Raw genomic sequence first — 23,604 nt, forward strand, 5'->3', positions numbered from 1 at the left:
GGTAAGTGGGTGGATGGATGGAAGGAAGGATGGATAGATGGGTGGCTGGAAGGATTGATGGTAGAAGGAAGGAAGGAAGGAAGGAAGGAAGGAAGGAAGGAAGGAAGGAAGGAAGGAAGGAAGGAAGGAAGGAAGGAAGGAAGGAAAGGTAAGTGGGTAGATGGATGGAAGGAAGGAAGGATGGGTGGATGGATGCATGGATGGTAGATGAATGGGTGGAAGGATTGATGGTGGAAGGAAGGAAGGAAGGAAGGAAGGAAGGAAGGAAGGAAGGAAGGAAGGAAGGAAGGAAGGGTAAGTGGGTGGATGGATGGACGGAAGGAAGGAAGGATGGATAGACGGGTGGGTGGAAGGATTGATGGTGGAAGGAAGGAAGGAAGGAAGGAAGGAAGGAAGGAAGGAAGGAAGAAAGGAAGGAAGGAAGGAAGGAAGGGTAAGTGGGTGGATGGATGGACGGAAGGAAGGAAGGATGGATAGATGGGTGGCTGGAAGGATTGATGGTATAAGGAAGGAAGGAAGGAAGGAAGGAAGGAAGGAAGGAAGGAAGGAAGGAAGGAAGGAAGGAAGGAAAGGTAAGTGGGTAGATGGATGGAAGGAAGGAAGGATGGGTGGATGGATGCATGGATGGTAGATGAATGGGTGGAAGGATTGATGGTGGAAGGAAGGAAGGAAGGAAGGAAGGAAGGAAGGAAGGAAGGAAGGAAGGAAGGGGAGGTAAGTGGGTGGATGGATAGATGGAAGGAAGGAAGGATGGATAGATGGGTGGATGGAAGGAAGGAAGGAAGGAAGGAAGGAAGGAAGGAAGGAAGGAAGGAAGGAAGGAAGGGGAGGTAAGTGGGTGCATGGATGGAAGGATGGACCACCCCAACAGATATTTATTGAACTCTTGAAGACTCGAAGGGCACCATGGTGCCGAAAGGTAAATGTGAAAGAGTGCTCAGAAAGCCAGTTGGTGGAGGCAGCCCCCTTACTAAAGCGTAGGAGTGAGGTCAAGACGAGTCTGAAAGGGTGAAATGACTTGATGTTCGTCCGCACACTGCCCTTAGACTAGGAGCTGCTCATGCAAGCAGAAATCTCACCTGATTTCCCCGATGCGCGGAACAGCCCAAGCAAAGAGTGAGCACGCGAGTGTCTGTGTAATGAATGCGTGAATGAACAGGAGGCAGTGGAAGGGGAGGAAGGGGCCACCGGGGCAGAGCAGAGCTATAGAGCAGGGCACTCTCGGTGCCCATTATTTCCTGGTCATTGTCGTGCAAACTCAGAACGAAAACCACAGCCGACAGCCATCCCGTGTGCAAACTTCAGCGTGTCGGGGCGGGGGACTTGGAGCTGTGGCCGGCCGGCCATTTTGACGTGATTAGCCGTAACGGGCACCTCAGTGAGGAATGAGTGTAAACGTGAAAGTTGAGGAATAAATGATCATTGTGCTCTTTTTCTGCCCGTCCAGAGATTTGTGCCTTTAAAATCTCATTCACGTCCGTGCCTTCGTTAACCTGTGACTGTAAGGGCTTAATCGGTGCAAACTCTAAATCCTATGCAAACACAGACTTATACGCCAGCACTTTTCTTCCTGTGTGCCGTTGGGCTAATCCACTCGAGCGCATCTGGCGTTCCAAGGTGCGTGAGCAGGTTGGTGCCAGATAACCCTCAGCTCTCTGCAAAGCTGTCCGCACGTGTGCGTGCATACTCAAACGTGCCTTTCCTCTCCGGACCTCCTGCTCTCTTTAAAGGATCACATACCTGTGCCTGTAAAGGAAATTATAATTCATGAACGTTCTGGGCTCTGAGCCCACTTTTTGCCAAGCAGCCTCCGTATATGTCCTCACATAATGCGTTCGGTGTGAGGCACTGTTATATACACCAAAGATCCTACTAGAGACGACATCAAGTCAGAGAGCAGAGACGAGGCCTGGAGTCCGATGGGAATGTGACAGGGCGAGGAGAATGTTCAGGAACATGCCATGACCACCCCAGGGCCTTGGCGGGGTCTCTCTGTCGCAGACGGGGCTGACCTCGTCCCCAGCCTGTCCCCGTGCAACCCACCCGGGCTCTGGCTCTCCCGTCAGTTGCACTGCACGAGGGCCACAGTGAGCTGGCCGCGGGGTGGGCGCCAGGTCGAAGGCGGGAGAAAACCCTAACCTCTGCTCCTGTGCTGTGTCCTCAGATGAAGGCCTGTGGGACATGTTTGCAAAGGACATCCCCCGGAGTGCCACCTCCTACACCGTCAGCCTGGACAAGCTCAGGCAGGGAGTGACGTACGAGTTCCGAGTAGTGGCCGTGAACCAGGCGGGCTACGGGGAGCCCAGCAGCCCCTCTACAGCCGTGTCAGGTAGGGAGCCCTGCCCAAGCAGGGGAATCTCAGGACAAAGCCCTGTCCCCTGAGGGAGGAGAGGGAGACATGGGGCCGTCACGAAAAGACAGAGGACAACACCGTGCTTTGTGTAGGTGGCCCCGCCGAGGGCCCAGGGAACTGGGCGCTGGGGAAGCGGTGTGCATGGGAGCCCGTGGCACCACCACCAGGCCCCCCGACTGCCCTTACCATGTTCCGCTTGAGCAATCCTTAGTTTTTGTCTCACTTTTCCCTAATCAGAGGCTTGTGCAGAAGTCAGAGCTGTCCACTTGGGCTGAGCAGTGCCCTCGGGGGTGAAGGCCGCCCTGAGCCCTCCCAGGAGCTGCAGGCTCCTTACGGTGCAGGCTTGTGCGATGCCTAAAATGCAAAAATCGCCCCAGCAGATGCCCCTGGGGAGTGTCTTAGCGCCAGACATAGGTTGTGTCTGATGGGGGGCCTCGGGGACGTGAGCCCATGCTGGTCGCCACCCTGTAGGGTGAGGCCCCGGCTCCACTCTGGGTGGGAGAGGTGAGGTTTCTTTCCCAGAGCTGGACAGACTAGCCGCCGTCAGCAGCCATGTGGCCGGGGGTGTAACAGATGGGGAGAAAGTGACCGCCAGGAGTCAGAAAGGGCTTCTCAGAAGAGGGGGTCTGGGTGGTGAAGGGTGCACAGTGGGGAGGGCACAGGAGAAGGAGGCAGCACAAAGTCTCAGACGGCAGGTCGGGGGGAGGGGGCGGAAGCTGCCTTCAGCCCCAGGGTTACTGGGGGTTGCTTGGAGAACGCCCCTCCCGGGGGCTCCACAGCGGATCCCCCCCCTCCCCTGTCCCAGGCAGCCCAAGTTGGGAGCCCGCTCTGGAGGGATAGTAGGGAGCCAGGTGAGGGCGATTCAGAAAAGAAGTTGGCCGTCCCCTGCAGGCAGGGTCACCGGCAAGGCCAGAGACCCAGACGGGCGTCCCTACAGTAAGAGAAACGTGTTTCACTTCCCCTGTACGTAGGTCTGTTTAAGCTACTGACTCTCTTGTGTCACTGAAAACACCTCTCCTGTTTTGCCTTTGGACTTGCCGTTGGACAAGGATAGTGTCCGTGGGTGCACTCGGGCCCCCCAAGTCCCGGTGGCCCGTGAGGGGGTCTGCCTGGAGGAGACATGGCACACCGCCGGCTTGTTTAACAAATCAGACTTTAACACACCAAATTTTTCTCATTTCCTTCATTTTCCTCGTGAAAAATTTAATACGTCCCCAAAAAGAGAGACTAGAATAAGGAATCCCTGGACACTGTCACTCCAGTTCCCCAATTCAAGCCTCTCTTGGTTCACCTGTGGAGACTCTGGTCACACACACACACACACACACACACACACACACACACACACACACGGCCGATGGCAAAAGCTGGTTCCTACAGGAGAACAGAGCGCTCCTACCCTGCTGTTCATGGGGTCTGTGACTGTGCTGTTTCTCTGAAACCCCCCGCACCCCCTCGCCCACCGTAGCCGCCAGCAGGACTGTGCTTGGCTCCCTTCACCCTTCAGACCAGCCAGCAGGTGGGCACCTGCCTGGCTCTGCCTCGGGGCCGACCGCAGATCTGCCCCGGGTGAGAATCTTGCGGGCACCGAGGCCTTTCCTTTCCAGGCCCACCTGGGCCTCTTCCGCTGGGCGGTCGGCTGGGGTTTGTTGGCTCATTACGTGGGGGCCCTAACGTGCAGCCTGAAAACCACTTACGGTGTCTGGACTCCAAATGCTGCCAGCTCCCCGGAACCCCTGTGCTGTTACATTATCCAAAGTCAATCCCCCTTTCTCAACCCCAGCGCGCACACATTTTTCACCTGCCCAGTGAGAGATTTACCACAAGGTAGATGTGTTTGTTGTGGATTTCGGTGGCTGGAAGGTGGACCTTGGCCTCACCCGTAATAGGCTTCCTGTTCCCTCCGAACCAGCTCTCCGGGGAGGACCCCGAGGCCATCCAGCACCTACAAGAGACAGTTCCCATTGTTCTGTTCTTAGTAAACAGAATAAAACATGATCAAGAAGGGTATCCTTCTTCAGAGCAACTTCTAAATGAACCTTTTCTGTTCGGTGCCTCAAAAAACATATGGAAAGATGGGCCAGTTCTGCTCAGTTTTGCTGCAGGCGCAAAATAAATAAACTACAGCCATGGCCCTTGGGGAGCCCTGGTGTGGCAGAACAGGCCAGCGGGGAGGCTTCTGTGCAGCGGTGGATGGGATCTAACACCAGGAGTGAGCAGGAGTCAGACCATGGGGCCCCTAGGCTTGGACTGTGCCCCGTGGCTAACGTGGGGCACCGAAGGCTTTTAGGAAGGGATGGTTTGTTTCCATCTGAGCGAGGTCTCTCTGGTGACAGTGTAGGGAGTGGATTGGGGTGAGTCCAGTAGAGGAGAAGCCCCCTGAGAAGAGGCTGTGGCGGGCAGGGGTGGGTGGTGGCCGTGGTGGAGAGGGTAAGGGGACCGCGGGGCCATCCGGGAGGGAAGCCTGGGCCCTAGAAGAGGGGAGGGCATCCAGGCACTCTGATCCTTCCTGTCTTTACCCCGGACGACATCCGCGGGCAGGTGGATGTGAAGGTCACAGGAAGTAGCGCCAAGGACGGTATAGATGCTCAAGGGCAGGGCGAGCTCCGGGAAAGGGCAGCGTGGGTGCCACGGGGGCCCCGAGCCCGGTTCCCGCAGGGAAGGAGCAGCGGCCGCAGAGCCCGTCACGCCCGAGCCTGGGTCTGGGAAGCTGGAACCCACGCCAGCCCGTGGTTCCGTCCTCCCCCTGACTCGGGGCTCGTCGCCTCCTCCCTCCCCGCCCCCACCCTGCACGGAGCCCCGCCACCTGTTCCCGGACAGGAGGCAGGAGTCCCCATCGCGTGTGACTGTGTTGGTGTGCCCCTCAGCGCAAGTGGAGACCCCGTTCTACGGGGAGTGGTGGTTCCTCCTGGTGATGGCGCTGTCCAGCCTGATCGTCCTGCTGCTGGTGGTGTTTGCTCTGGTCTTGCACGGGCAGAACAAGAGATACAAGAACTGCGGCACAGGTGAGGCATCTGCCCCCCTCTCCCCCCGCCACTGTTTTCTCCCATCTCTCCAGGGTCTGTGGGGCCAGCATCCCCTTTGCGGGTGATAAGACAGGCGCAGCGGATTTCCTTCGGGAGGCGGCTGGGTGCAGCGCACCGGCGTCCTAGAGCTCGGCGGCCGGGACTCTGGCCCTGGCTCTGCCCGCAAATGAGCTGTGTGTCCTGTCCGTCGCTTGGGTCATTTTGGCCTCCCTGCGTCTGTTTTCCCCATAAGCACCATTTCCCAGATGCAGCGGTATTTTTGAACGTGATCTATAACGCGTTAGCCAGAAGCGTTGACCAGATGAATCACCAGACTATTCAGTGTCACGGGAACGCAGTGCTGGGCACGTCTCCGGAGCGTCGGTGAGGCTCAGGGAGCCGCCGATGGAAACAAGGCGCGGGGTTCAGCCAGACAGCGGTTGAGTTGTACCTCACCTTAAACCCCACGTCCCAGCTCCGCGCCCTCTGGCGCCTGGCTCACCACTGCCTCCCCAGTATGAGCTCCTGGCACACAGAAGGTTCTCAGTAAGTGTCTGTTGCTGAGTGGATCGCCCCATCAGAGAAATGGACAAACGAACACGGGGCAAAGCTGGACTCCATTTATAGGAAGGTCCGGAACCACCAAAATGAGTGGGAGTTTCTAGAAGACAGAATAGCGGTTGCCTGTTGGGAGAGAAGTATAAACAGAGAAGGTCAGTGAGGGAACCCCTTGGGGTTCATGGGGCTCCATATCTCTATGCCCATGGCAGTTATACATGTAGCAAACGAGTCACTGGACGTGTCAGATAAGTACACTTTATGCATTTATTCTTCTCGGTTTTTCGTCAGTTCTCCTAATAACCTAGGAGACCCCTTCTTGGCACAACCACGGCTGTCTGTTCCGTCACAGCTGTAGCTTGGCCGAGAACGTGACCAGCTCCCTGGTGTCACCAGGGCGGCAGGACAGGCCCCATAGCTGGAGCTATTCCCACCGCTCTCCGTCTTTGCTCCCCAGGAGGCCGGCTCCCTGGTGGGGGTCCTCCTGCAAAGGAGCCGGCCCCGTGAGCCCTCAGGGACGAGGGGCTGGGCTGAGCGGCTTCCCCAGCCTCAGCCTCCCAGTTCCATCCATCCCTGTGCCTAACGGGTTAACACAACCAGGCCCCTCACCATTTGCTTTCCTGGCGTTAAGCAATTCATCCCTCCAAGAAAGGGTTTATTTTTTTCTGTATAAATTCACTTCTAACAAGTGTTCGTAAATCAGATTTTATTCCTATGGGATTTACTATGTATGAATGGCATGTCATTTTATTGAGTTAATGCTATTCCAGAATCCTGTGTCTGGCACACAGAAAATCTCCCCGCTTTTCACTCTCCTTCTGCATCTGGAAAACAGCCCCGAAAAGCCAGACCTGACCCAAGCTTCTGATACTCAGCCTCACCCTGGAGTATTAATTTAACATCATAATTGAAGCCTAGAAAAAAAAAAAAAATATGTGTCTACTCGAATGTCTGCCTTCCTGCCGGGAGACACGCAGACCCTAAACCTTCACCGTTCCAGCCCGACAGCCTCCCTCACACACCACCCTCATTGGATTTCCTTTCCGATACTGCTTTTTACCTGCCCACCCACTCATCCGTCAGCCCCAGACCCCTACTGGCCGGCGAATGACCCAGGATCTGCAGGTCTCTGTCCTGCCGGCTTTTCCTGTTGCGTGCACCTAGAGCATTCCGGCCCCTCGGGAAGGGGGGACGGGCGCTGGTTCAAAGCAGAGAGGGTGCCGTGGGGTTTTAACAAAGCTGGAAGTGGCCCCTGTCCTGGAGGCGAGGACAGCGGGAGAAAAACAGGTGGGGTCCCTGCCTCCAAGGGCTGTGGTCTGGCCAGGAGAGATGGGAGGTGGGCAGTAAGGAACACGCAAGCAGGTGAAAAATAGCGCTGCTGGGATGAGCACCGTGGGGGGAGCTCTACGCATCTCTGGGAGAGGAAGAGGAGAAGGAGGAGGAGGAAGAGGGGGAGGGGGAAGGATGGTCGCTGTCTCGGGTGGTCTGGAAGATGCTCTCTGGTCCTGTGACGCTTGGGCTGTGAGCTGAAAGAAGGGGACGGTGGGCCAGGAGGACTCTGGGGGAAGGGGACAGACAGCCTTGAAGACAGGAAGACACGGGACTCTCGGCGTCTCTTGTGGTTTCTCCCAAGCGCACGGTTATTCGTTTCATCTGCCGACATAGTTTAGAACACATTTTCACGTGTATTTGTAAACCTATTTTTTTGAGTGGCTTCTCGCGTGTTGACACATACGTGCGGACGTCAGCACAGCCGGTTCTAGAACATCTTCACCACCCCAGAAAGACCCCGTGTCCCCTGGACTATCACCCCCTGCAAATCTACTTTCCACTTACTGTTTTATTAGGTGGTCATGAGGTCGTCATTTTGAAATGTATAAAATACTTAATTCTCAACTTAAAAAAAAAAAAAAAAAAAAAACACGCCGATGCATCCTGAGGGCTCCTCTGTCAATTCTGATAGGAAGGCTGGTGTTTTGTTGTCAGACAAAGCAAACACCACAGTGCTCCGAGCGCTGCGATTAATACGCTGCCGGCTCCCCGGCGAGCCTCCGCCCACCCCACGCGCCCAGGCGGGTCTGGCCGGGCTCTGGGCCCCGCTTCCAGCGGGAACGCTGCGCACACCTGTAGGCCGAGCACCTGTGCGGCCCGCAGACCCGCAGCGAGCCCTTGACCGCAGCACGTGAACCCGTCCTCCCGTCCCGGCTCTAGGGAAGAACATCTCCAACGTGGAGGAGACCGTGACCCTGGACAACGGAGGGTTTGCCGCCTTGGAGCTCAACAGCCGCCACCTCAATGTCAAGAACACCTTCTCAAAGAAGAACGGGACCAGGTAGGGACGCAGCACCCGTGACCTACCTGGGCCACGTCTGCCCAACGGCCTGGCCGCGGGCATGTCGCCGTGCCCACGGGCACCCGCCACAACCCAACAGGGCCGCGTTGAGTCTCGGGGGGCGCACATGGCAGGGGGCCCGGGGCATCCACCCTCCCGTTCCAGAGATGCAAAAAGAGGCCCGTCTCGGGCGCGGAGGGGCGTGGTCTCGGGAGGCTGAGCGCCCGCAGGCTGGCTGAGCATTAGGGAGTCCCTGCTTCTCGGGCAGACGGGTGCCACCGGAATGGACGTCTGCCCATCCCAACAGGGCAGCGGCCAGAGGGCGGGTCAGGAGGGCCCCGGGGAGGTAGCCACGGCCCAGGTATCTGAGCCCATGTCTGTCCCGTGGACGGCGTCCTGTCCTAGGTCCCCACCCCGGCCCAGCCCCGGCGGGCTGCACTACTCAGACGAGGACATCTGCAACAAATACAACAGCGCCGTACTGACCGAGAGCACAAACCTCAAGGAGAAGTCTGTGGACGCTTCGGAATCTGAGGTCAGTGCCCGCGGCCTCTGTCCCCGCCTCTGTGCCGAGCCCTCTGCCTTCCCAAGGTGCTGCCCCCCTGGTCCCTGCGGAGTTGAGGGGCAGCAGGGCCAGGGGCAAATGAGTCCCTTTGGCCGATGAGGAAACTACATGCTGGGGCTCCTTCAGACCCAGAGGTCACTGCCCCCGGGCCAGCTCTCACATCAGCACCTCGCCCAAAGTGGCTTCCGGTCCCGAAGCCACTTGACTTTCCGTTTGGCTTCCATAAATAAACTGTGTTCTCTGGTGGTGACCGTAGAACCTGGCCTCTAGACCCCGGCTGGAGTGGCAGATGGCCTGGGCCCCCAAAACCCACAGAACCTGGGACCCCGCGCCCGGCAGCCCCTTCCCCTCCCACCCGCCCTGCTTTGTGCTGAAGCGGGATTGAGCCACCGCCGTTCAGGGACAGTTACAGGGTCTGGTGAGCCCTGACCTGAGGCTTGTCTCTGTCCTCACTGAGCAGATGGACCAGGGGGGTCTTGCCCTCGCGGACGTGACCCCCACCCAGGACCCGTGGGCCTGCATCTGCGAGGCCTCCTGTGCGTCTGAGTGCTCACCGTGTGCAGCTGAGCACACGGTGCGAGGCCTCCGTCGGGGAGCAGGCCGGGGAGGGCGTCATCCGGAGAGGAGGCAGCCATGGGAGACTCCAGGAGGGGTCAGCCTTCCCTGCCCCCCGGGAAGTGCCTTTCCCCACAAGCGTGCTGCCTCAGGGTCTGACAGCGTCTGACCCTAAGGAGCAAAGCCAGCCGAAGTGACAGTTTGAGGGGTGGGTCCCTATCAGTCCTAAACGTCTTTATTTCAGACGTGCCCGGTGTTGAGAGGGAGGAAAATCACCAAGCCGTTTGCTAGACACGTACGCCTGCCCTACCTCTCGACATCCGTACTCTAAATCAATATTTAATCTAAAATAAGTCCCACCTTCATTTGGACCCGAATTCAGGCCTTATCAAGCCCCGAGGCTCAATAAAACGGCTTCTTTGAAGTCGTGGTTAGTATGTGAGCTCCAAGCGAGACAGACGGCAGGTGGCTGTCGAGGTGACACCGGTCCGCTCTGCTTTGAGTTTCCTGTTTACAGAGGACGCCGGGCGCCCCGTCTGTGCCGTTGCCTTGGGCACGGTGCAAACAGCAAGCAGCAGCCGATGTTACATTTGTCTGAAGTCAAGGGCTCTCAAGTGAAATATGCTGCAGAAGTGACCTGGCTTCTTGTGAGAAGGAAACAGCAGCTTTTGTCTAGCTTTCGCTAGCTGCTTGCACCAAAAGCAGCACGTTGGGAAGGGGTGCGACGGCCTTGCGGCAGGCACTGCGTGTGCCGGCAACTTCGAGATGCATTCGCATGGCCTGTGCTGGGCGTCTGTCCTCCGTTCTCGCCAGCACGCCCTGCGGGTGGAGTGAACAACGGTCCAACAGGGTTCAGGCACTGCTTGCACCACTATGGTCCAAGCACGCTCTTCCATTTTTTATTTGTTTTTTTTTTTTAATGTTTTATTTATATTTGAGAGAGAGAGAGAGGCAGAGTGCGAGCAGGGGAGGGGCAGAGAGACAGACACAGAATCCGAAGCAGGCTCCGGGCTCCGAGCTGTCAGCACAGCGCCCGACGCGGGGCTCGAACCCACGAGCAGTGAGATCGTGACCTGAGCCGACGTCGGACGCTTAACCGACTGAGCCACCAGGCGCCCAGGCGTGCTCTCTCAATGCTCACACCAGTCCCATGAGGTAGGGCGATTCTCCTCGCTGGCCAGCCAGCAAGACTAAGTCTGAGGTCATCCAGAGCTCAGCCAGGCCCTGGCCTCCACCGGCTCCTCTTGACCCCTGGGGGTAGGGGCCATGTCGTGAGCGGCCAGAGTTGGAGGCACAAATTCTGAACTCTGTTCATGAGAGCGTTCTCAAAATGGGTAGAGGGGCAGCAGTCTGTTTGTCCTCTCGTGTCTGTGGAATGTTTGGAGATGCCAATTCAGCTTGTTTTTACAGACAGTTAGTAAACGTATACAGGCACCGAACTAGTCGTATGCACACGTGCACACGCCCGTATACCTACATACAAACACACACGTCCAGAGGTGGAGGAAGGAGGAAGGGAAGGAGCTGATGGGGGGAGTGGGAGAGGAGGGCAGGCATAGGAGAGAGGGACGCAGATTTCACACTAAGTCCTGCGGGGAGGTAGCCGTGATCCTCATATAATAGAGGACAAAACTGAAGCTTACAGAAGTTTTTACGTCTTCCCTGCACACGTGCTGGTGGGGTGAGCTTGAGCGGCAGACCTGAGCCAGACTCCCAGTGCTGTCCCTCCCAGCAGACCCGACATCCAGAACTGAGCCGTCCCAGCTCCACGGCTGTGGCTGAGTGCGCGAGGGGCCTGCCTTCCTCTTGGCAAGCCCTGTGCCAGGAGGAAGGGATTCCTTTTATAATTCCCACAGATGCCTCTCATGGTTCCTAATGCTTTTTGGGTCAAGGGCTCTATCAGGAAGTTGACGAGAGGTGTGGACGCTCTATGTACATGCAGAATTTCTCCTAGGATCTGGGGTCCAGGCCCCCGGGAAGCTCTGACGGTCATCTCTAGCTGAGGTCCCATGGAGTCCACCGAGAACTCCCGTGCCGGTGTCCTGTCTGCTCCTGGGTCCTCGGGTAGACACAGTGAGGCCCATCTTTTTTCCAGAGTTCTTAGCTTTCTAATCTTGCTGGGTCCTATCTGTGAACCTTATGGATTTGGGAGATGTGTAAGCACCAGATATTCACAGGGTGCCAACAGAGGGACCTGGGGACTTCCGTCATCTTGGAAGCACCAGCTCAGATGGGAGAGTTTGCTGTGAACCGCATTTATTAAACAGCCTGATTGAGATATAATTCACATACCACACAATTCACTCATTTGGAACGTTGGTTATTTAGGAGTGTCTTTTTAATTTTCTCATATTTGTGACTTTCCCAAATGACCTTCTGTTACTGATTTTTTTTTAATTTTATTCCATTGTGGTCTGGGAACATGCTTTGTATATTTTCAATCCTTTTAAATTTATTGAGTCTTGTTTCATGGTCTGTGCCAGAACAATGTTCCATATCCACTTGAAAAAACAAAGTGTTATTCTGCAGTTGTGTGGAATGGTCTGGATGTGTCTGTTAGGGCTGGCTGATTTACAGTGTTGTGGCAGTCACCTGGATTCCTGATCTTCTGCCGTCCATTCATGTACTCAAGTCTCCAACTACTATTGTTGAACTCTCGATTTCTCGCTCCAATTCAGCCAGTTTAATTTCGTGTGTTTCAGGGGCTCTGTTTTAGATGTATGTTTACAATAGTTCCGTCTTGTAGATGGATTGGCCCCTTCATCAGAATAGCATGGCCCTTTTTGTCCCTAGTAACAATTTTGCCTTCGTGATTATTTTGTCTGATACTAGTCAGCCACCCCAGGTCTCTTTTGGTCATTGTATGTTATTTCCACTCTTGTACTTTCAACCTATTTGTATCTTTGAATCTATAATGTATCTCTTAAAAGTAGCCTAGAACTGGAGTGGTTTTTCTTTCGGCCAATCTCTGCCTTTTGAATAGATTGTTTAATCCATTCACATTTAATATAATGACCGCTAAGGTAGACTTTACATCTGCTGTTTTGATATTTGTCTTTTATATGTCTCATGTCTTTATTCCTCTTTCTTTCCTGCTTACTTTCTTCTTTTTTAAGTGAAAGTTTTCCAGTGTACCACTTTAATTCTCTTGTTTTTGCTTTTACTCTATTTTTTCAGTTATTTTTGTTAGGGATTGCTCTAGTATCAACATTTACTTAAGATTTATGCTAAATCTCAGTGATGTATAAAAAACTTTATTCCTATATAGCTCTCTGGCCTCCTCCCCTTTCTGTGCTGTCATTTATTATTATACATGATGTCTGTAAATCCATAATGTTACAAACTCAAGGATGCATTTTTATAGTTACTACTTTACAGAACTCTACATCTTTTAAGGAAGTCGAGATGAGAAAGGAGAGCAAATATATATCTGGAGTTTACCATTTTACCCTTCTTGTATACTATTTGTTCATTTCTTCCAGCAGATTCAAGTTACCATTGGGTGTCGTTTCTTCACTCAGCTGCTTCCTTTGTTCTGTTTGTTAAATATGTCACATTTCTGAGGCATCTGTGTGGCTCAGTCAGTTAAGCGCCTGACTTCGGCTCAGGTCATGATCTCGCCGTTCATGAGTTCAAGTCCCAGGTCGGGCTCTGTCCTGACAACTCGGAGCCTGGAGACTGTGTACGATTCCCTATCTTCCTCTCTCTCTCTCTGCCCGTCCCCCACTCACACTCTGTTTCAAAAATAAATAAACATTAAAAAAAATTTAATAAAAAAATATGTCACATTTCTGTACATCATAGGCCCAACAATACAATTATATACATATCATTGTATGCAATTGCTTTTTAATTTAGGTAAGAGAAGAAAGATGCTATCTTTCGTAATTATCCACGTGTGATCATCTTGGTCATTGCCTTTTCTTTTACATTTCTGCTTATGTCACCTGCTTTCAACCTGACAGTCTTCCTGTAGTATCTCTTGTAAGGCAGGTTGGATAGTGATGAATTTTCCTGCCTCTACTTACCTAGGGATGCCTTTATTTCACCTTCATTTTTGAAAGCAGTTCTGCTGAACAGAAGATCCTTGGTTAGCAGTTTTTATTCAACACTTTGAATACACTTCCCCATTGCCTTCTGTCCCCCATCTTTTTCTTTTCTGATCAGAAGCCAACTCTGACCATTATTTGAGTTCCCTTGTCCATGATTTGAAGAATTTCTTTGTCTTTTTGACTGTGAGGTGTCTGGGTGTGGACTTACTTGGTGTTTATGGAGATTTTCTGCGTGTAAATGAATGCTTCTGAGCAAATCTGGGAAGTCGTAAGCCATTTCTTCCCCTGTGTTTTCTTCTTCTGTCTTTCTGCTCTCGTCCTGGTGCTCTCATGACCATCTCGTGTGTGGGTGTACTCAGCATTGTCCTGCATATATCAGGTGCTCTTTTCTCTCATTATCGTCCTTCTTCTTCATGTGTGTTCATGCTTTTTCTTCTGTTTTCCAGATAGCATAATCTCTGTTGATACGTCCCTGCGGCCTGACTCTTTGTTCTGCCAGACCCAGCGTACCGTCGGGCGCCTCCAATGAATTGTTGATTTTGGCCATTGTATTTTTCAATGCCAAAACTTCTTATTTGGTTCTTTCAAAATCATTTCTCTATTGATATGTTCTACTTGGCACAGTATCATCGTCTTCCATTCTTTAAACTTAGCTTCCTTTAGTTCTGTGACTAGATTGTAATAGCTGCTTTCAAAATCTTTGTTTGCCAACACTCGAGTCTCCTCAGACGCTGCCTGCTTTTTGCTGCAGGTGTGGAACACGCTGTCCTGTTTTTCTGAAACCGGTTTATTTTTGTTAATGTATTGTGCCAACTGTGAATACTGATATCCTCTACCCCGAGGATCATTCTCGTTGTTTGCGTGTTTCGTGGGCTGGCTGGACTAGTTCAGTGGAAGGCTGTCTCCCCCAGGGGTGGATTCTCTTGTGCCACGCTCCTGAGAAGTGCAGTCTTAGGAACACATTCAGGACCCCTGAATACCAGGGATGACGATGGTCCCAGCCAGGCTCTCTTTGTCTCTTTTTCTCCCCCCCTATTAAGATTCCGGATGGTCTGTTGGTATTGGTATCACACCCAGCTCTTAACCTTTACCACTTGCTAGCTCGATTATTTTTCACGGTGCCCTGGGCTATATGTTACGCTATAGCTTTGCTCCAGTTAAGGGGCAGCCCTCCTGCAGTAGCAGGATGTTATCAATCTGAATTTTGCTCTGACCCCAAGGAGGCTCTCCTTAGCTGTCTGTGTCCGTGGTTCTCTCCGTTAAACTTCTGGCTGGTTTATCGCTTCGCTCGTTGCAATCACGGGACTACCAGCTTCCTGTTCATTTCTTGTGCGGAAGGATTCCACTGTTTTCGGCAGTGCCCTCAGGCATGCTTTGTTCCAAACAAAGCCGTTCCCTTTAGGAGCGTCGGGATCTCTCTGTTCTAATGGAAGGCCTCTCCCCACTGTGCAGGACTTCTGTGTGGGGTGGGGACAGTGGCCCTCTTCGCCCACAGGGACACACCTGCCGTGCAGGTAGGGCACCGGGTGGAGACGACAGTCCCCGATCTTCTGGGCTCACCCCTCTGGTATAAAACTCCTTCCCTACAAGCTAGCCGAGGCAGGGGCCGTTGGGGCTCGGTTTTCCCAGCCTGCCACAAGTGGCATAGACCGTCCGGCCTAGGGGTGAAGACAGGATGAGGGAAGGGCACCCGGTTCTCTCAACCGTACCTGCCGAGCTGCTGTCACACGGAGCCGGGGGTCAGAGGCGGGGGGGGGTGATGCGGGTCACGGCTCGAGTGCCTCAGACTCTTGCTGTTCTTGGTGGAGTAAATTTTCCTCCATTTGCTCTCTGTCCCGGCCACGATTCCCAGCGACTTTAGAGGCCTGTTTATAAAATAACTTTCTCCGGTTAAATCATTGTCTCTCTTGGAAGGCAATCTGCTGGCTCCTCACCGGCCATGCTGGAAGCCCCTTTTGCCTTTGTAGTGGATGGTTCTGATATTCAGAGGGGAGAAGCATGGGCCAAGGTTCCTAAAGATGGTGATGATTTCTGGCCTGGCCCCTTAACCCCAAGTTCGCAGGAATAGAGGCAAATTACCGAACTGCAGACAGAGCCCTCAGAGAGATGAGCAAGGGTCCCAGAGAGAAGAGACCCAGGGTGGGGCAGCAGAACATACGCTTAGCACCTGTTTCAAAGAGGACCACCTAATAAGTGACTCGCACTTGCGTTTAGATTTCAGTTTTTGTTTTTAAGTTTATGTATTTTTGACAGAGACAGAGAGAGAATGAGCTGGGGAGGGACAGAGAGAGGGAGACACAGAATCCAAAGCAAGTTCCGGGCTCTGAGCTGTCAGCGCAGAGCCCGACGCGGGGCATGAACCGTGAGATCGTGACCTGAGCGGAAGTCGGATGCTTAACCGACCGAGCCCCCCAGGAGCCCCGTGCATTCAGATTTCAGATACTGATCCTCCCTACCAGAGGCAGCGTCTGGGTTTAAAAACATTGTACACTGAGATGTCAGGAGTGGAAAGTAAGACACGTTCTTGGCCCTGGACTTAGTCAACGGTTTGATGCAATGTGGCTCAGGAGTGAGGAGGGTAATGCCCTTCCTCCCGGCCCCCCCTCCTCTCCAGAGCCCGGGGAAGTAAGGAGACAGAAACCCTATGCGATCTTTGCTGGAAGAGGTCTTCTGCGAAGCTAATATTTCACCACAAAAACAGCGATGCCGTCCTTTTCTCCCCAGGATGTTTTTAACCATTTTCAGAAACAGTGCTTGAAGTGGAAATTCTGTGAATGGGATCATGGGAGCACAAGAACCTGACGAGAGCCACTGTGAGTTAGGCCGTCAGTGTCTCATGGCATGAGCCGTGGCCCTTTGTCTTTCTCTGGTTAGGGATGAGAGGCTTTGTCTTTCACGCAGGACTGCTGTTCAAGTCGCATTATAAAAATTATTTTCAAGATCCCAAGAAACAGTTCTCAAAATCTCTCCCGCTCCAACCTAGACCAACCCCCCCGTACCTAATTAATTCCCTAATATTGTTTGACTCTTTCATCTTGAAAATATAACACCAAGAGTGTTGAGATTATCTTTCTTAGCTTCTTGCCAGGCATCTGTGCACCTTTAGAAACTGCCACCACATCCAATCACCTGCTGTCCTTCTGAGGTTTCCGGGGAAACCAACACACATCGCTACTTCGGATCACACAGGAAACTTAAAAAAAAAAAAATAGGACCCTGCAGCATTGCCTTTTCGTCAGTAATTGTAACTCACTAAGATACATCCCCATTAAAAAATAATAATGTCATATAAACAATAAACAGAGCAGGCAGCAGGGGGGAGGATGGCATTTAAGTCACTGCTCTCTGGTGGAGGTAATGGGGACGGCTGAGCAGGCTCCAAGAAGCCTGGCCTGTGTGTCATGTGACCGTCCGCTCTTGGGCACCTGCCTTTCCTGTCTCTCTGCAGGATGGTCTTAACCTCTCCCAGCAGCTCTTGGCTGGGTTTGTGGGCCCTGCCCACTCAGGGCTCGTAGCCACCTAAAGGGCGGGGCTCTTCCTGTGCAGCACAAAGAGTCCCAGGGAGGATTCTGATTGGCTCAGGTTAAGTCACATGTATACCCACTAGCCAATCACTGTTTAAGGCGGGGAGGAGCCATTCAGCCCATGTGACAAGGAAAGGCAGAGAAGGCTCACTTCCTGAGGTTCCTTCGGGAAGGTCCAAGCCCAGACCTGGGACATCACTGTGAGCCAGACAGCCCCCCGGGCCTCTTCTTAGCACCTGCATGTCACCGAGCCCTCTCTCCATGCTATAGGACCTTTAGGTCCGTGGCCGGGAAAATACGGAATGATGTAACAGCTGAACACATGTCCAGTGAAACCGTGTGAGCACGCCGGGGTGGGACACGGGAGGCATTCATACCTGAGCAAGGTTGGACGTGCCCGTAGAAAGGCTGCCTCCTGCAAGAACTCGGGAGTGCCTTCTAGACCAGACTGCCACCCCTCCCCCTCCCACCCAGTGCCACTTGGCCACTGGGAGCCCGGCTTCTCGACGGCCCAAACAGCTGCAGGAGGAGGGGCGGACAGGGGTGGCAAGAAGAGGGAGAGGTGCCCAAAGGGTCACCACCTGGGTGCCCGACAGGTCTGCCAAAGTGGAACCGCCAGCACGGGTGACTTCTGCGTGTGGTGATGTCCCCCAGCGCGGAGACCTGACGGAAGACCGAGCACATAAAGTGTCCTTCTAACCTTTCATACGGCTGTGCTCAAAGGTGTCCCAAAGTGTTACTAGAAAGGCTTTCTTCATTTCTGCCCTCCTTTGGCTGTGATACGGCGCTGGGTCTGGCCCCGCCCTGTCCCTGGCCAGTGTCAGACACAAAGCCAGGAGACTGAACCTAGTGCCCTTGCTCACGTTTTTCCTCACGCACAGCCGGGGGAGGGGGGGACGGGGCAGCCCGAGCACCACAGGGTACAGGGTGAAGAGGGAGAAAACCTTGAATCTTACATTCCCTCGTCAGATGACCACGACCTCTGACCCCGGTGCGTGAAGCCTCAATCCTGAGTGTTCTGTGACTTTGTCGAGAGGACGACACCCCCGACATAGCTCAGCACGAGCTCTTTTCTCCTAAGTCAGGAATTTGGAACCAAGATATGGTGTCTGCAGAAGGGACAGACCCAACTCAGGGACCGATAACGGATCCCGCCAGCTTCCTTCAGGTGACCCTTGTTGTCGTTCCTGCCTGTCTCCGTTTACACAGAGCTTTGCCTCAGAAGCCCCTCGAGGCCTCTGGAAAACAGACGAAGGATGAACCTTGGCCGCCAGAAGTACACATGCCGTATCTCTTCACCTGCAGCCCTCCAGGCCAGATATGTTTAAGAATTCGGCGTTTCTCAGGGGTGGGATATATACATCGTATGTTACGTAGCATCCCCTGCAGGGCACGTTACGTTACGAGCACGTTAGCATTTCTGCAGCAGAATCTGCGAATATCCACACTAAATAGTTGCACGTCAGTTCAGCTCAGGGTCATAGCTGCCAAAGTAGCTCCACGTAGGTCAGGCTTTGCCACCAGGTGAGCTAGAAAAACCGCTTTTGATTTTCAGAGCACGGAGGGTTTTGGAATCACGAGCGGGGGTTTGTGAGTCGGGTCAGCAGACACGAAGGAGACCCCGGAGCAGAGAACCTGTTCTGCACCAGCAGGGGCCCCAGGGCTGCAAGGCTCCCCCGCGGCTGCCACCTCGCCTGGGATGCTGGGCAACTGGCCCGTCTCTCTGAGCTTCTTTCTTCATCCATAAAATAGGAACAAAAGGCACCATGCGGTTTCAGGGACTCTGCAGGGGTTAATCTGTATGTAGTTGCGTCTACTAAGAAGAAGCTGCTCTTAGGTCTGTGGTCTATTGTCACCCTCACCGCCCAGTGACGGAGGAACTAATGTTCCCTGCATCTCGGGCTGTGTCGCGAGAGGACAGTCATCAGACCTGCATTTATGTGAGCTCTGACTCCGTACAAAGCAGAGGAACCACAGAGGTGTTTAGCTGCCGACAGCTGATTGTGCCATAACGCACAGGTCCCAAGAAGTCCCAAATCTGTGACTTACCATTACTTTCCTGTAAATGTTCCAGTGAGAGCCCGATTTTCGAGTCGGTGTCTGGAAACTCCTGGGAGTCCGGCTCCCCCCATGTCCACAAGGGGCTTCTGCACAGCCTAGGTGCCACCTGCTCTTACCGGCTGACAGGACACAGTCCCCAGATGGAGCATGACGTGGGCTGTTCGCTCCCCATCAGATGAGGGACAGTGACAGAGCACCAAGGGACCCTCTGCCTTCCCTCAGTCTCAACACAGCCGACACATCGAATGAGTCCTGCCCTCACTCCAGCCTGGCCACTGATGGGAATCCTCCCAGAGCTTCTGAGAAACACACAATCCCCAGCCCTAGCCCAGGCCCACTCCTTCAGGAAGCATACCCAGTAATCTGTGCTCTCCCCAAACTTCCCTGCTGATTCTGAGACAGCATTTGGAGGTGTCCCACACCTTCATACCAGCCGGGCCTCCTGAGACCCTCCTGGAGAGAGAAAAAAGGGCGGGTGTGGCCGTGTCAGGGACGGAGCCCAGGCAGGGCACCTTGGAATGGAGAGGCTTTATCCAACCGCAGGCTCCCGCCCTGGCCTTGAACTTGAAAGACTAGATGGCTGCATGTCTGTAGACCCATATTTGGCGTTTTCAAGGCGTCAGTGGCCTCTGCGAGGTCCCCGGTGGTGCAGGGAGGAACCCACTGTGTTTTCAAAAGCGGGGGGTGGGGGGCGTGTCTCGTGTGAGGCCCAGCAGCCGACCCGGCCAGCCTGTGGGCAGGCGGCAGGGCCCCCCGGGGTACTCGAAGTTCCTCTGGGGCAGGAAGGTGGGAGCCTCCACCCTCTTGGGAAAATGGTCTTCACTGTCTCTGTTAATGGCACGTCAGTGACTTCACGTCAGTCCCCAAACCACAAAACAGGGTTTTGCTTTAAGAACGTGAACATAGAAACTATGTGGACCAAATGTTCTCATTGGAAACTGCTGATTTATTTTCTTATAAAGACGGGAAGAAAACCCCCTCAGCCTGGCCTTCACCCATCAACGAGGCTGGCTCTTGTGTGTGGCTGGAGGGGTCAGGTCTCAGGGCCTGGGGAGGGAGGAGTCGACGGCCGCTGTAGACATCGTGGCTCCCTAGGGCCCCTGTCCTCGGTAGCCTCCCCGCAGAGATCTGCACGGATGTGACATCACACGGACATTTGTATCCCACAGAGGTCACCCTGTCCTCACCTCCATGTGTGCTCAGGGCCGGCTCCCTTCGGTCTAGTGCAGCCTACACCATAGTCCTGGGCAAGCCGAGGACCCTGGACCATTCTTACCCCCACCCCCTCGCAGGAGCTCTGCCTTGGGAGGGCACAGAGCATCCCCTTGAGGCTGTGTAGACCTCTTCTGGGTCAGAGGATGAAGTGTAGACCTGTCCTGGGGCAGAAGTGCAGTGCAGACCCCTCCTGGGATGGGCTCACACACACTGAGGGGTCAGGCGCAGACTCGGGCAGCTGGGACAGCACGTGGTCCCTGTTTCAGGGCAGTGGAGGTGCTGAGCTCGGGTGGGGGAGGGGGGCGTACCTCGGATGGAGTGTGGGGTGGCCTGGGGGGGCGGGAGAAGGGAAGAGGGTGGGACACCGTGGACACAAACCAGCTCACTTTGGGTGGCTATCGCTGGTGTGGCCGCCTGGACACCCCTTGCTTCCAGCTCAGCCCCCCTGCCCGTGGCCACCCTCCCCCTGTGGCTGTCCTTCTCCCGTGGCCACGGGTCCCCACCAAGGCCGCCCCCTGCCCTTGCCCACGGCCACCCCGTCCCCTCCCCATGCCCACCGTCCTCTGTGGCTGACCTCCCCCTCCCCCATGACCACTCATGCCCTCCCCCACGCCCACCCCCTCCCCGGCACCTGCTGCCGCCCGAGGCCCGCTCACGCCTGGCTGTCTCCCCAGGGCACCGACTCCGAATCTGAGGACACGCCCCCCCAGCACTCCTTCGTCAACCACTACATGAGCGACCCCACCTACTACAACTCGTGGAAGCGGCGAGCCCCGGGCGGGCGCGCCCCGCACAGGTACGAGGCGGTGGCGGGCGGCGAGGCGGGGCCGCACCTGCACACGGTGGTCACCACACAAAGCGCCGTGTTCGCGCCCGCGGGCCCCGGCGCCCGGACTCCGCTCACCGGCTTCTCCTCCTTCGTGTGACGGCCGCGGCGGGGCCTCCGCGCACCTTCCAGCCTCCTTTTGTTAAGACAATCAACTCCAGTAACTGAGCTCAAGCTTTTGTTCAAACAAGAATTCTGATAAGTGATGATTTTACCTACTTGTGAACACTAGATTTCAATTAGAAAGGTTTTTTTAACGGCTTTTTGTAACATCGCTGCAGGAAGCGGGTTTCTTTGTTTTCTTTTCTTTTTACGAGAAGGTGTATTTCAGTGGTGCGGTGGCGAGGGGACCCCAGACCCCCCCAGTCCTGGGTGTCTCCATCCCACGCCAAGTAGGGAGGCTGCGGGGGGAGGCGGGGCGGGAGGAGTGGGGGTCAAGTGAGATGTCCGCCCACGTCCAGGCCGCTCCTTCCTCTTCTCTACCTCCTGTGCCTCCGGAGAACCAGCCTGCTCCCGCCCGCTCCTGGCCTCTGCGGAGGCCTGGAGCCTGGGCTGAGCGCTTCTCGGCCCGACCCCATCCATCTCTGAAATATTCCCACTCCGCAGTTTGTAGGCAAGGAATCGGCTTTCAGGTTCCTGGCGAGGGGGCAGGAGATTCCGAGGGGGGGTCCTCTGACCGGCTGACGGCTCAGCGGTCGCAACTTGCATCGTTCCAGTGGTGAAATCCCCGGGGCTTTTCTCTTCCTTTCTTTGCCTGAAGCCAAAGGCGCAGAGCAGGGACCCACCCCCAGGGCTGCGAGTGGGCGCGGGCCCTCCCTTCCCGAGCGTATCCTTCCCGTGAGCAGCACACGGCCCACCCCGCGAACCCAGAGAGAGCAAGACGGCGCTTTCAGAATTGCTTGTGGTGTAAGAGGCGTGCGTTGTTAACCAGAGGATTTTTTAAATCTTTTTATCTTTTTTTAAACTATGTCACATGAAATGAATGAGTCTCTGCTGTCTCCAGGTGCCTTTTTATTAATTGTTTAGCTTTGTACATGAGAAAGACGGAAAGCGTCGGTGTCTCCAAATAAAGCGAAACAGCTCTGAGAAAGTGGGGCCCCGAATTGCCTCCTCCCCGCCAGGCCTCCCGCGAGCGCGGCCCCCCCGCCCCGGTCTCCTTGTCCCGCCGCTGCCCACTGCCTTGACCGCCAGTGCTGCTGTCCCTGCCCCCAGCCCAGCCCAGCTTTCAGCCTTAACAGGTTTTCTGGAAACTATTTTTTCCCCCTTTGCTACTTTAGTTTTCATCTTTTAGCTACGTGAGAATAGCATGAACTACTTTGAAATTTTGAGAGCCCGAAGTGTACCTGTGGCTCCAGCCATCACGTTATTCTTCCAAGAGGTGGCCGAGGTGACTGACAAGCCGGCAGCCAACCCCCCAGGCCATAGCCGAGGGCCAGGTGTAACCGGCGGGCGCCCAGAGCTCCTGGAGGGCCCCGCGTCCCCACCTCGCTAGCAGGAGGGTGGCCGTGACAATGCACAGCCACCCTGTCGACACCCCCAAGGAGCAGGGGTGACCTGTGACCTGCCAGTGCCCTGACGGTAGGGGAGCCGGTCCTGTGGCCCCATATAGAGCGTGTGGTATCTCCTCGGCTCTAGTCCGTCTACACTTCCGTCGGGCCCTCTGCTTTCCCAGCGGCCGCCTATGGCCCCCGGAGGCCAAGGAGAGTTTTGTGTTGGGTGAAAAGCCCCTTTTCAGTTTTTCCAACAGTTGACGGTGTGGAAAGGTTCCTCTCTCTCTCCTTCTCTCTCTCTCTCTCTCTCTCTCTCTCTCTCCCCTCCTTTTCCTTCCCTCCCTTCCTTCTCTCCTTCCTGCCTTCTTTTTCTGAGTGGAGGCAGAATTATTCTAAACCAAAAATCCTAGATGCTCTGCCCAAAGCCACTTGTGCGTGAGAATCACCCCCAACAGTTCACCGGACAGGACGCACCTCGGGGCCCCAAGCCCGGCTTCATCCTCTCGGCCCCAGGACGGCCGGCGAGGGGGCAGGAACCCGCGCGAGGTGACAGGCTGCAAGCTGAACTTCTTGGAAGACAGACGCCTGGTGGAGAACACGGACAAACTGCCTTCTGTGCACTTCGAGCTCTAAGCCATACGGACTTCACTTTAAAATGTGGGGGAAAGTGTTGTCACGTCTTGGAATGAGGACCCTTTGGTTGGAGGTGTGTTCTTTGCTTTGGGGTTTTTGCGACAACATGAAGCTTTTTTTCAGGTTCATTATATTTCCTGTAGTTTATTTTTCTCTGCTTTCACTGAACTTTTTGTGTATGGGATCGTCAGTCTGAGGCTCTGCTGGCACCGTGGCTGCTGACGGACTGTTAGCACCTGCTCCCCCCCGCCCCCTGCCCTGTCCCTCGGGGACCCTGGCCCATGAGAGACACCTGCACCAAAGCAACAGACTGGGCGTCCGCAGCTAGGTTTCAGCCTCCCCAGGCACGCTCGTGGGCGTCCACGAGCATCAGTCCCCAGCCTCTCACCTTGTAGGGAGGAAAACAGACACCACACCATAGGAGAATAGGTATTG

The 23,604-nt window shown here is 54.8% G+C and overlaps 1 protein-coding gene across 3 annotated transcripts in view; it reads left to right on the forward strand.

The window, feature by feature from the left end:
• Nucleotides 1-23,295, forward strand: part of SDK1 (sidekick cell adhesion molecule 1) — an 881,306-nt gene extending 858,011 nt beyond the window's left edge. For all 3 annotated transcript variants that reach the window (XM_058711917.1, XM_058711919.1, XM_058711920.1), the window contains 5 exons: nt 2,165-2,329; nt 5,221-5,358; nt 8,128-8,248; nt 8,654-8,783; nt 20,895-23,295. In XM_058711917.1, the coding sequence (XP_058567900.1) occupies nt 2,165-2,329; nt 5,221-5,358; nt 8,128-8,248; nt 8,654-8,783; nt 20,895-21,146 (806 nt within the window). In that variant the 3' untranslated portion in view covers nt 21,147-23,295. The remainder of the gene's footprint in view (nt 1-2,164; nt 2,330-5,220; nt 5,359-8,127; nt 8,249-8,653; nt 8,784-20,894) is intronic.
• The last annotated feature ends 309 nt before the right edge of the window (nt 23,296-23,604 follow it).

Source organism: Neofelis nebulosa, chromosome 18, assembly GCF_028018385.1.
Source record: "Neofelis nebulosa isolate mNeoNeb1 chromosome 18, mNeoNeb1.pri, whole genome shotgun sequence".
In the NCBI taxonomy this organism is placed as follows: domain Eukaryota; kingdom Metazoa; phylum Chordata; class Mammalia; order Carnivora; family Felidae; genus Neofelis; species Neofelis nebulosa.